Source organism: Mustela erminea, chromosome 4 (assembly GCF_009829155.1).
Source record: "Mustela erminea isolate mMusErm1 chromosome 4, mMusErm1.Pri, whole genome shotgun sequence".
Lineage (NCBI taxonomy): Eukaryota > Metazoa > Chordata > Mammalia > Carnivora > Mustelidae > Mustela > Mustela erminea.
This window is the reverse complement of record NC_045617.1, coordinates 58,758,455-58,770,725: the sequence shown is the minus strand read 5'-3', so window position 1 is coordinate 58,770,725 and position 12,271 is coordinate 58,758,455. Positions and strand designations below refer to the sequence as shown.

At 38.4% G+C, this 12,271-nt stretch overlaps 1 protein-coding gene across 4 annotated transcripts in view; it reads left to right on the top strand.

Annotated features, from left to right (window-relative positions):
• PHACTR2 (phosphatase and actin regulator 2) overlaps positions 1 to 12,271 on the top strand; it is a 259,175-nt gene extending 246,904 nt beyond the window's left edge. For all 4 annotated transcript variants that reach the window (XM_032339330.1, XM_032339325.1, XM_032339329.1 and 1 more), the window contains one exon: positions 9,731 to 12,271. In XM_032339330.1, coding sequence (XP_032195221.1) covers positions 9,731 to 9,746 — 16 coding nt within the window. In that variant the 3' untranslated portion in view covers positions 9,747 to 12,271. The remainder of the gene's footprint in view (positions 1 to 9,730) is intronic.

Here is a 12,271-nt window from a genome sequence, read left to right as displayed (position 1 = left end):
TTTTTATAGCATGTATGTTGCTAAAAATGTGCATGCCAATTAAATCTTGAAAAATCAAATTGCTAACAAGCATACCAGGATGGATGATTACATGAAGAAGACCACAGTAGGTCTTTCAGGAAAGCAAATACTGATTCCCTAGGCTTGAAACAGCCTCAACTAGGCATACGCTCTAGTGCTACTCTCTCTGCGCTGGTTCCTGTTGGTGGCGGTGTTCCATGCTCATTGGAGTATGTCCTATGATAAAGGAAGTAATGGTATAGCTTCATCATTTAATAGCAAGTCCCTGCGCTGAAGCTGGTAGAGACCTCCTTGCTCCTGTGATAATGTTTGGCACGCAGAAGAAACTCCCCTTTCTTCTGAAGGAGTTGTATTTGTCTTGCTTCCTCTTATATCATGTTTATTTGTAAATGCATTCAGGGCTCTTAGCCATCTGGATGTATAGGATTTTTCTCTATTTGAGGTCTGCTTCTAATCCTAATCGACTCTTGGACCAGTCACGTGGACAGATCAAGCCAGACCTACTGTCTGCTCCTTTTCTCCCTTCCACTTGCGGGGTCACGAAAAGTTCATTGTTGATATTTGACACCTGTGGTCCCACATCTCCAGTAAAGTTGATCATAATAAGGTGGCTGAATATTTATGGTGACACTGAGTTGGCTGGGACTTCCAGGTAACTGAACAGATAACATGCACGTGTTCGTGCCTTTGAGTCCTGACCCCTGAGATAGAGTGACTGCACTCAACCTACTCTTTATAATTCAGGATCATTTGACTTCTGCATAGTTTTCCTAGAATTCATAGTATCTGATTACCTAATTATCATTTGATAACATTGGAAGAATAAACAAAAATAGAAAAAAATCAAATTTTTAAAAAATACATTTCTATGGAAGTTCCAGTTTATGAAAAATAAACATTTTTACGGAAAGAGTTTCTTTCTCTTCTGTCGTATATTATGAACAAGTGAAAAAGAAAAGGTTGCAAGGAGAGTAAAGGTCATTTATTTTTTGCATCTATATTTGTTATGGGCACAAAGCATATATTCTAATTAAGCATTCAGACAGTGCAAAAAGCCGTCAAATAAAAATGAAAACTCCCTTCACTCCCTCCTTTCTCAACTTCATTTCTGTTCTCACAGGTAATCACTAGTTAAAGTTCAGTGTAGATCCTAGTAGACATTTTCCTGTGTATTTACAAACATGTAGATGTATATATATGATCTACATGTATGTACACATGTGCCTTTATGTACACTCTGAGTCACACACAAAACAGCATCTAGAAAATTTTTCCATATAAGTGTCTATCTTTCATTTGAATGACTTTGTGGCATTCTATAGATAATATAACATGTTATTGATCAATTATTCTATTGATAAATGTTATGGAATTTTCAGTGTTTCATTAGTAAAACAGTGACTTGACTTTCTTTATAAATATGTCTTTGTGGGGACACTGGGTGGCTCAGTCAGTTAAGCATCTGCTTTTGGCTCAGGTCATGATCCCAGAACCCTGGGATAGAGCCCCGTATTGGGCTCCCTGCTCAGCTGGGGAGACTGCTCCCTCTCCCCCTGCCTTCCACTCACTCTGCATGTATACTCTCTCTCTCTCTCTCTCTGTGTCAAGTTAATAAATAAATATTTATTATATATAAATATATGCATATAAATAAATTTTTTTAAATATCATTAAAATATATAGATATCTTTGTGCACACATGCCAGTGTTTCTGTACTAGTAACATGAGTGGATTCACCAGGTCACTGGATTTATGTTTTTTATATTTTAAAAGATGCTATTCTGTGACTTGCAGTTTATGAGCATGCCTTGTGTATCACCTCTTCAGCACTGGCGGGACAGGATGGTGGTGGTGGTGGTGGTGAGGGGTCTGTAGTCTAAAAACTGAACATTGATTTCTATAAGGTTGAGCATCTTTACATATCTTTACTGACCATTTATTTTTAATTTTTGATTTACCTTGACCAGTTTTCTTTTGGGTTGTCTTTTTCACATGAATTAGTAAAAACTCCTTAGATGTTGTGGATATTTGCTCTTTATTACATATGTCACCATACTTTTCCTCAATTTGTTCTTAATGTTTTAACTTTTTTGTGTGGTCTTTTGTTTAAATTTTTGCACATTCAAATGTGTCTATATTGTTACTTTTACTTCATTGTTTTGTGTCTTACGGAGGAAGACCAAGGTTATAAATCTATTCTCTTCAATTTTTTATATATGCCTTTTTTTTTTTAGCACTTAGATCTTTCATCCATTGAGCATTTTATTTGTGTGGGTGATTTAAGAGAGTAAACTAACTTTACTTTATTCTAAATCAATAGTTAGGATGAATGGATAAATGAGATGTGGCAGATGTCTACAATGGAATATTATTCAGCCATCAAAAAGAATGAAGTCTTGCCATTTGCAATCACATGGGTGGAGCTAGCGTGTATTATGCTAAGTGAAACATGGATGGAGCGAGAGCATAGTATTATGCTAAGCAAAACAAGTCAGTTAGAGAAAGACAAATACCATGTGATTTCACTCATAGTAGAATTTAAGAAACAAAACACATGAACATAGGGGAAGGGGAAAAAAGAACGAGGGAGGCTTTTAAGAGACTGAACTATAGAGAACGGACAGAGTTGATGGAAGGAGGTGGGTGGGGGATGGGTTAGATGGGTGATGGGCATCAAGGAAGGAATATGTTATGAGCAAGTGATAACTCATTAAATTCTGCTCCTGAAACCAATATTACACTATATGTTGACTAACTAGAATTTTAATAAAAACTTGAGCAAAAATAAAGAAAGGAATCAGTAGTCAGTTGCCCCATTTATTTCCGCCTTGATGTGAAATTCTTCTCATATGCACATGGATCAGTTACTGGATTCTTTATAATGCTCTAGTGATCTGTTTCCTGTCATTGCACTGTGTCACACTGTTCAATTTCAATTAGAATAGATTTGTAGTGTGTTTTTATATCTGGTAGGGCATTTTTTTCACCTTCAAAATTCCATTGGCTATTTTTCTGTATTTACTCATCTACAGAAATTTAAAGAGTATACTTGCTGTATACTATAAAAGTCTATTGATATCTTTATTGTTTAAGTAAATATTAATAGATGTAAATAGGGATGAGCTGCATTTTAAGAGAATATTATATCCTTTTTTTTTTGTAACAAGGGTAAGCTTTCAGAGTTTTCCAAAAAATGTATTGATTACCACTCTTTAAAATGTCTATCCAGATAAGGAAAAATTAAATATTCATATAACTAAGATAAATATGCCTTGCTTAAGTACTCTTCAAAACCTGGCAGCAAAGCCAATGTCTGCTGCTATTTGTCCATTAATTTGTATTACATCATTAGAGTTGCATTCCAGTAGAGAAATCTTTTGGCTCTGACTTGTAAAAATCGTGCTTATGATTTTCAAATTGTTTTCAGGATTTCTTTTAAGAAGATAAAGTTTTGGTAAACATTGTTGAGTCTAATCAAAATAATACCAAAATATGGTAATGTTTTACATTTAGAAAATTGTTTATGGAGAAGATATTGTTGCTCTTAGCACCAGCCACCCTGGAAGGGAATATACAGGTTGTGGATCATTACTTAACCCTTTAAATGCCATCTAGATAGAGAGCAGCTCACTTATTAGCTCTTCTTATTAGTGCCAAACATTATCTCCTTATATCAAGTAAGCCTGCCATTCAGAACCTAAATCTGTTAACTCCCTGCGGGATTTAGGTTGTTCATAGAAAGGTTGAGGCAATCCTGCGCCTTCTGCCCAGACATCTCTTTATCCAGAGATAATCTCCCACACAGCGATGTATCAGTCGACACTGGAAAGATCCATTCCCATGGGAAGAAAGATCTTCTTCCCATGTGTCTGTATCTCTGGAGAGATTCACAAAAAGCTGGTAACATTGGTTGCCTCTGGGGAGGAGAATTGGTGGTTAGGGGCAGGCATGAAAAGGCGGCTTTCCACTCTATGAGTTTTTGAGATACAAGAATTTATTATCAGAAACAAATATTTAAAAGAAAAATAAAGGTTCCATTCCCTAAGTTCTCTTTCTGTAAATGAGGATCCCATCATGCTAGCTTTTCTTAAATAATGTGCCAGCACTAAAATTAATTGTGACATTCTCGTTACTGGTGTATTCAGAAGACACATGTGAAACCTCCAGCATGGGATATATTCTGTGACATGTTCGATCTGGCGCAGTAAAGAATTATAGCAATCCACCCTTTTCATCTGATTCCCCTGGTCTTTCCCAGCATCTTTTAGCTAGCTCTCTGGCATTGCAATGCGTTCTGGGGCCACGTAACAGGGGTGAGGACTAGTGGTGCCCATGAGACTTCATCCTGCGGCATGAGAGGTTCCAAGCTCTAACCCCAGCTTCTTAGAACACTCAGTGCCTGTCCAGCCACATCCTGTGTTTTCTGCCACCAACAGCTGCCCACCCAGCCCACCGTTCAAAAACCCAGAAGACCATTTGAAGGGCACTGTGTTACTTAATAGGATTATTGCATTCTGGGAGGAGACCACTATGGCAAAATAAAGCCACTTCCCTTTCCATAGTAAATGGCATTTCTACAACTTAAGATGATTCTCTAAATTAGAAAGACAAATTGTATGAAAGGTCAAATTTTATTTAAAAACTACATTTGGAAAATGGTTATAGCTGAGCAGTAAGATGAAGGGTCATTGTAATCTTCAGGATAGTCTCTGTTTTCCAGAATTTTTTTTAAGTGTCCAGATGGGTTAGATTTATAATCAAGAGAGAATATTACTTTTATAAAAGTAAACTTTGAATTTGTAAGCAAGAATAGAGTCTGCAGTGTAGTACTTTCATGTTTATAATTTTATTAGCTTATTAATTATTTACTTGTTATATTAAGCAAAGAATCATTGAATTGATGCTCTTAGAATCAAAGTGGGTCTCAAGAGATCGCTGGCATATTGTTAAGTGGAAAAATCAGGATACTGATAAAGCCATAGATAGCTTTTTATATCTTTTATTTAAAAATTCAGATACATAGGGGAAAAAATTGGAAAATAACATCCAAAAGCTCTTAACAGTTTCTTATAGAATGGGGTTATAGTTTTGGGGGTTTTTTCCTCTACTCCAGCTTCTTTAATGTGGTTGAGGTATGTGGGTGGGTGTGGTTGTGTGTTTTTAAAGTTATTAGCTTGTTCTATACCATCTTCAGTGATTACTGTTCCATGTAGATTTACAGCTAAACTGCTTTTTAGCTTCTAGATACACTTATCAGAATGTGACTTCAGGGGCGCCTGGGTGGCTCCGTTGATTAAGCCTCTGCCTTTGGCTCTGGTCAGGATTCCAGGCGCTCTGCTCAGCAGGGAGCCTGCTTCTCCCTTTCCCTTTCCCCTCCCCAAACCCAGGCTCCTGCTTGCTCTCTCTTTCCTCCTCTCTCTCTGTGCTAAGTGAATAAAATCTCTAAAAAAAAAACCTGTGACATGACAAGAATTACATGTGGGACCTCAATGAAAAATACAGGGTGTTCCACAGAGGAATAAGAAGGCTTCTTCTGCATGGCTGTTCCCTTCTATGGGTGCCTCATGAACCTGGATAGAAACTTGAAAAAGCTGCAAAATGCCGCTTTAATCAGCATTGAAAGCATATGGCTCAGTATTTGGAATCATAAAAGCCTATCCAGTGTGTAATCTGGCTTTTCAGGTAGAACTAGGAGCTGTGGTTAGGAGAAATTGCTCATTTGTTTAATGTGCATATGCCTTGATGATGAAACCCTTTCAAATGAGAAATGAATGATTCAGGATTTCTGTATTTATGTATACGAAAGTAACATTTTACTTTTGTGGGTAATTTATGTTCTGTTATTTGAATGACTTTATAGGAAGGGGGAGTAATTTGTGGAGGAATCATCTTTAGGGAAAAGAATGATCTTTACCTGAATTCTGGGACGTTAAAGTAGCTCCGCCCTCATTCACTTCCTCTCAACAGTATGAAATTAAGATGTATTCCAGTTTTAATAATAAGAAAATATAGGTAACTTCAAATTTGAGTCTCAGGAGAGTTCTGAAAAAAGAGTGGTTGAAAAGTTTGAGCATCCTTGGGGCACAATGTATCTATCTATTGCTCTGTCAACTGAAAGCCTAAAGCCCAACTCGTTCTGTCAGGTGATCTTCTAAGGAGGAAAAGCTGAACTTCTCGTATTTCAGAATGAATGCGAGCGGTTGGGTAGTAACAAATGTAAGAACAGTTTACATTTTCAGTACCTCTGAGCCAAACTTGAAGAAAAGATGCCTAATTTAAACAGGATATAAATGTCTTTTTCTGATTGGATAGTGCAAGAAAATATATGAGGTGGCTTTTTTATTTGTGGGATTTTTGTGTTCTGTTTTTTAAACCAGGTCTGGTGGTCCATATGAAGAGAGGGTACATTTCTGACCCCTGGCTTCGTCAGCATGTTGTGGCAGTCACACTACTAGTTGGTCACCTTCTTCTCTTAGCCAGCCCTAAGAGCTATGCTGATGGCCTGTGACCTTCCACACACCCATATGTGGAATTCATTCTCTGATGGAATCTGTGGGCAAATAGTGCCTGCGGGAAAAACAGAAAACTTTATAGTGTCCGGCTAATTTGGGGGAAATTAAAAGCAGAACACTTTCCAGGAAAATTCTGGGCTTTAGAAAGTTTTAAATCTTCTCCGGTCCACTGACTACTCACTTTGTTGCTCAACCCCCTTATTCGTTTATTGACCTTCTGCATCTCAGACATTATCAGTGTGAAGACCAAACCTGCCCATGCTTGTTGTTTCCCCATGCTTGTCCTTTGAATCCAGAGCCAAGCGAAGATTAGGGCACTGTGGAATGTTTGCTGTACAAAGCCCGGCAAATTAGGAGAGGGCTAAAATAATTGCTAAATTAGAAGAGTTTGTATTTAATTCCTAGAAAAGCTGAACCTAACAAAGAGGGACCTTTGATAGCTCAGGGTGGGAAGCCCCTGCAGGTGCCGTATATTTGTCTGTATTGTCAGGGGCCCCCTGGGGCTCCTGCTCCCTTTGCGTGGTATGGACAGTGCTTGTGTGTCCTGCGTGGAGAGAAGTGATACTGCTCATTTCATCCTCAAGGACGTCACTGGACTTGCTTTTCTAATAATTGCAAAAAGTTTGTGCTGAGCCCATTCTCACCTAGTTCCCTTTGTGACAAAAGGCAGATGTTTTTGAGGAAACCGTAGCTATCAAAGTACAGGCTAGGCAGGCTCAGTCAGATAAGCATCTGACTCTCGATTTTAGCTCAGGTCAGGAACTCCGCACATCGGGCCTGATGGAACCCCATGTCAGGCTCCATGCTCAGTGCCAAATACGCTTGGCATTCTCTCTCTCCCTCTCCATCTGCCCCTCTCCCTGCTCTCCCTGCTCACTCTCTCTCAAATAAATAAAATCTTTTAAAAAAAAAAAAAAAGTAGCCTAAGATGTGGAACAGGACTTTTCTCTAGTCAAAATTAATCAAAACTAACTGACAGATTTAGAAATCTAACTGGTTACCTCTTCCTTTGCATTCTACCCAGAGGGCACCAAGAAAGCTCTGAATGAGAGTATGAGTGAAGGCATGTCCTGGTTCTCATAGTCGGTCTAGATTAGGGATAGAGTCTGGAGCCTGGCACCTCCTCTTACCAGCTCTGTGCCTTGGGCACATGACTTAGCATCCCTGTGTCTGTTTCCACATCTGTACAGAGGGGAGGGGATACTTCATAGGATTGTTTTGAGGATTGAACTAGGTAATATATGTATAGTGCTTGGAGTTGTGCTGGGCATATGGTAAACAGTAGTAATTTCATTTCTCATTATTATCTGCCTCTTTTTAATATTTTATATAAAAAGTTTGATTTAAGAGATTTTCAATTACTATTTTGAAGTATTTTTATAGGATTTCTATTTTTCTTCAGTAGTTGTTGACTCTTCCTAGAAAGCATGGTGGAATGTCCTATCATATGCAATATCATAGATTAGTATAAATTTAATTTTAGTTCATTTTGGGGGTCTCATGATTAGATTCATCAATTACAAGAATTACTTACTTTCTAAGTGCCCAGTATATATGTAATCAGTTGTTTATGCATTCAGCAAGTATTGATTGAGCACACAGAGTGAGTCAGACTCTTTTCTGGACTGGGGAATTGAGAACATGTCAGATAAAGTCTTCAGTCTCCCATGATTATGTTCTAGTGAGGGAGACAAACCATTAGCAAGTAAACAAATAAATCAACATGATGATTTCAAATTGTGCTAAGAACTATCAAGAAAATGTAACAGGATGCTGTGGAAGGGACAAGGGAAATACATCTCTTAGGGAAATACAACCTATCCTGTGATTTAAATGACAAGAAGAAGCTATCAGCACTGTCTGGGGAAAGAAGAACATTCTACCCCCAAAGTGGGGCCACCCCATTTAGAGGGGAAAGCCAGTGGAAAGGGCCAGGTTTGAGTAAGGATTTTTGCAAGATCTGAAGGCAAAAACAATGCCCAGGTAACTGAAACAGGAGTATTGTCTTCATTTAACAAATGTAGAGTGTGAGGGGCGCCTGGGTGGCTCAGCGGGTTAAAGCCTCTGCCTTTGGCTCAGGTCATGATCCTGGGGTCCTGGAATCAAGCCCCGCATCGGGCTCTCTGCTCAGCAGGGAGCCTGCTTCCTCCTCTCTCTCTGCCTGCTTCTCTGCCTACTTGTGATCTCTATCTGTCAAATAAATAAATAAAATCTTAAAAAAAAAATGTAGAGCGTGGAAATTCATGTAACTCCCGAGGTTATATGCCAGGGCTAGCTTTAGGAATTTAATTCAAAGTGGATGTGAAACCAGCTAGCTAGCTAGCAGGCTGTTCAAATAGGACTAGCAAAAGTCGGGAGAGCTTTGATGGATCAAAGACAGGCAAACGAGACAAGAGTTAGTGTCTAGTGGGATATGGAGGGTGAAGGAGAGAAATGAGTTGCAAATCTGAGGGTCCTAAAGTAAAAATCTTTTAAAAGGTAGATTGTTTAACAAGATAGAAAGTGCAGTGGTGCATGAGTGGCTTGTCTGTTAAGCATCTGCCTTTGGCTCAAGTCATAATCCCGGAGTCCTGGGATTGAGCCCTACCTTGGGCTCCATGCTCAGCAGGAGAGTCTGCTTCTCCCTCTCTCTCTGCCCCTCCCCCTGCTCATGCTCCCATGAGCTCTCTGTCTCTCTTTCAAATAAGTAAATAAAATCTTCGTTTAAAAGTGCAAAGACAGATTTACAAGAAAAGATAATTTGTATATCTGTGGCCATGCTTAGTGGAACATTTGGATGGGAATGCTGGCAGGCATTTGGAAATTCAGGCAAAGAAGGTAGCTGAACCAATAGGGACTATTTGTGGATGGTTTCCTTTTAGAACTACAAACCAGGTGTAACCAAATCCTTTATGAAACATCCCACTCTGCTCAGTACAGGTCAGAACATGACCCTCAAGTTTAGTGATGTTTTGTGTATTGATTTCTCTGTATCCTGGACCATATAACCAGAATATTTTGTGTAGGGGCTGCCTCTGCTTTCCAACCTCACATTTGTAACAGTATTCTGTTACGACGGTGATTTATAACAATAATTCAGTTGGGGGATGTCTAGACTGCCTTTAATTTATAAACATTACTGTACCTTATTCAGTTTACTAATTGCGGACTGTGTTTCTCTACCACAGACTCACAGGGTTTCTGTTTCTTGTGTCAGGTTTCACCGTCCATAACGAAGTGTGAGACTCTTTGGAAACATGGACTGATCATCTTTGGGGGAAGCCTCTCTTCCTGAAAACCTGATATTGCACTGGGATTTGAATGTGTGTGTTTCCGTTTAACTGGTGAAGGAAGTGTATGGGAAGTGCTCCCTGCCTGCATGGCCCAGGTGGGGCCAACAAGCAATGGGAGGGGTGCATGACTCTGCTGTCCAGCATGTGTATTAATGGTAAGCAACACCATGGTCACACCAGTTATTCTCCATCAGGAGTTTTAATCAAAGAAGATGAGCAGAAGACAATCGCTGGCTCCCTGTTAACAGAAAGCCAAATTGTAGAGTACGGGTTAAAGAGAAATCGGGGCCTGGAGCTGCTGGTCACGGGAAAAGGGTGGGGGTGGAAAATCAGAAAAAAAGATAAATATTTCATTATGTTAATGAAGAAAAGAGAAAATCGAAGCATAAATATTTTTGAAGTAGGCTTTTGGTAGCTGAGAACTTACTAAGATATGGGAATCTAATCACCTAATGTGGATTCCTTAAAGACCTGATCCTAGAAGAATATTCTCATTCCACCGTTATGTTGGTGCAGTATAGTACCATTATTTTGCGTTGTGCCAGTGAATCCAATTGCCAGAAATAGGTCTGAGTGTTTTCATGCATCTTTTTCTTAAATGCAAGAGACTTTTATTGACTCTTAACAAGCATGCCTGTCCAAATTTTGTTGCATGTTTTAAGTAGCATAGCTATACACACTTTTTTTTATACTCCTTATCTAATGTACCAAACTTCTACAAGGATAACAGGACTGGGAATAAAGTCAGATGAATGTGATCGTAGAAATCTGTAGGAAGCTTTAGAAATAAATCTTTTGGTCTTTCCCTAGCTCGATTATCTTCAAAATTGAGGCAACCATACTTGATCTAAGGAAGATAATATTGACAATCACAGCATGATTTTTAAAAATCTGAGTCCAAAGTTAAAACTTAAGCAAATGCAAGTGTTCTGCCAGCAGTTAGTTCTGAATGGGCATGGAAAGGACTACTTATTTTCAGAGCTGCATTAAGTTAGATTGCTGCTATTAAAAAAAATTAAGTATGTGGATCAAAAAAGTACCCGAAGGCTTAAAAGAACACAGAAAATTCCTGCTAAGTTGCAAGTGAGGAGAACCTCATTTTGTATTTTAAGAGTCTGCAGATTGCATCCATAAATATAGCATTGACTTGCAATGCAAAAGAAAGAGTGAGATTAAAGGTTTCTCTGTGAAGGAAGGTTTCTCCGTGAGCCTATAGTCAGTATTGTTTACATTCAGAAACCCTCAATTGCCATCTTGCTATTTTCCCTGGAGTTGCAGGCACAGCCTGGCTTCAGCTCCCAAACACCAGATGTAAATACTACCTTGCATTCAGTTGTTCTTTCATGATTGTTTTGTGCTCCTTTTATTAAAAACACATGAGACATATAATAACAAGACAAGACTAGTAGACTTTATTTTATTCTCAGAGCTTGGGCTGGAATTTTCTGAAGGGCTTCTGGTTCATGATATGGAAGACTGTAAATTGCAATTTCAACCAAAAAAGCAAACATTTACTCTGGTGGATAAGTTTGGATCCTGTCATTCATTTATATTTTATAGAACCACTAAAATTGGGTGATTTTGCTTAAAAATAAAAGGCTTTAGAAAAAGCCAGGACCATTTTATATCTAAGAAAAGTAAGCAGCATTGTTACACCTTTTGCCGTACTCAGCTCTGTGCATAATAAACCCAGATTTTGCGCTGTTGCTATTTCATTACTAGTTTAAGATGAAACAAATGTTCTGCATGCCCAGGTGTCTTTCTTTGGCTCAAAGGTTTTGTACGTTTCATAGTATTTAAATCCAACCATGGATGTTAACTTTGTTCTAATTTTTTGGCCGAAGCCATCCTTTTCCTTAATATTGTATTATCATTGTTGTGTCTTGGGAAAAATTTCAAGGAATATAATGTTACTTTAATTTTCTATACTTCAGGTCCTTAAATGTTGTACTAATTTTTAATCACGAGGCTTCTATAAAATGGTAAATATAAGACGTTATCACTGTTTTAGCACTGAAGATACAGGTCATAGAAAGTCTCTACTTGGTTGGTAAAAGAAGCAGTTTTTTCCCACTCCTGGTGCATGTGATGAAGTTTTTAATCCCCTACAATGAGATGCACCCCAGTACAAAGATGAGACTCCAGTCCCTCCGTATGCTCTTTTGCTTATATGATATGTCAGATTTTTGAACCACCCACACTTTATACCAATTGACACATTTAGAGAAAAGTTTAAAAGTTAGAGCGAAATTTAAAAGTCACAAATATTACCACTGCTAGTCTAATATTTAAGAATTGAAACCGCCAGTTACATCATTAGAATGATTCGAATAGAAGGATTGTGAGCTAACCTGTATTTTTCAGAATAAGTCTCTGCATTCATAGCTAATTTTAAAGTGTTTTTATTTATTTGACAAACAGAGATCACAAGTAGGCAGAGGGGCAGGCTGGGGTGGTGGGGGAGG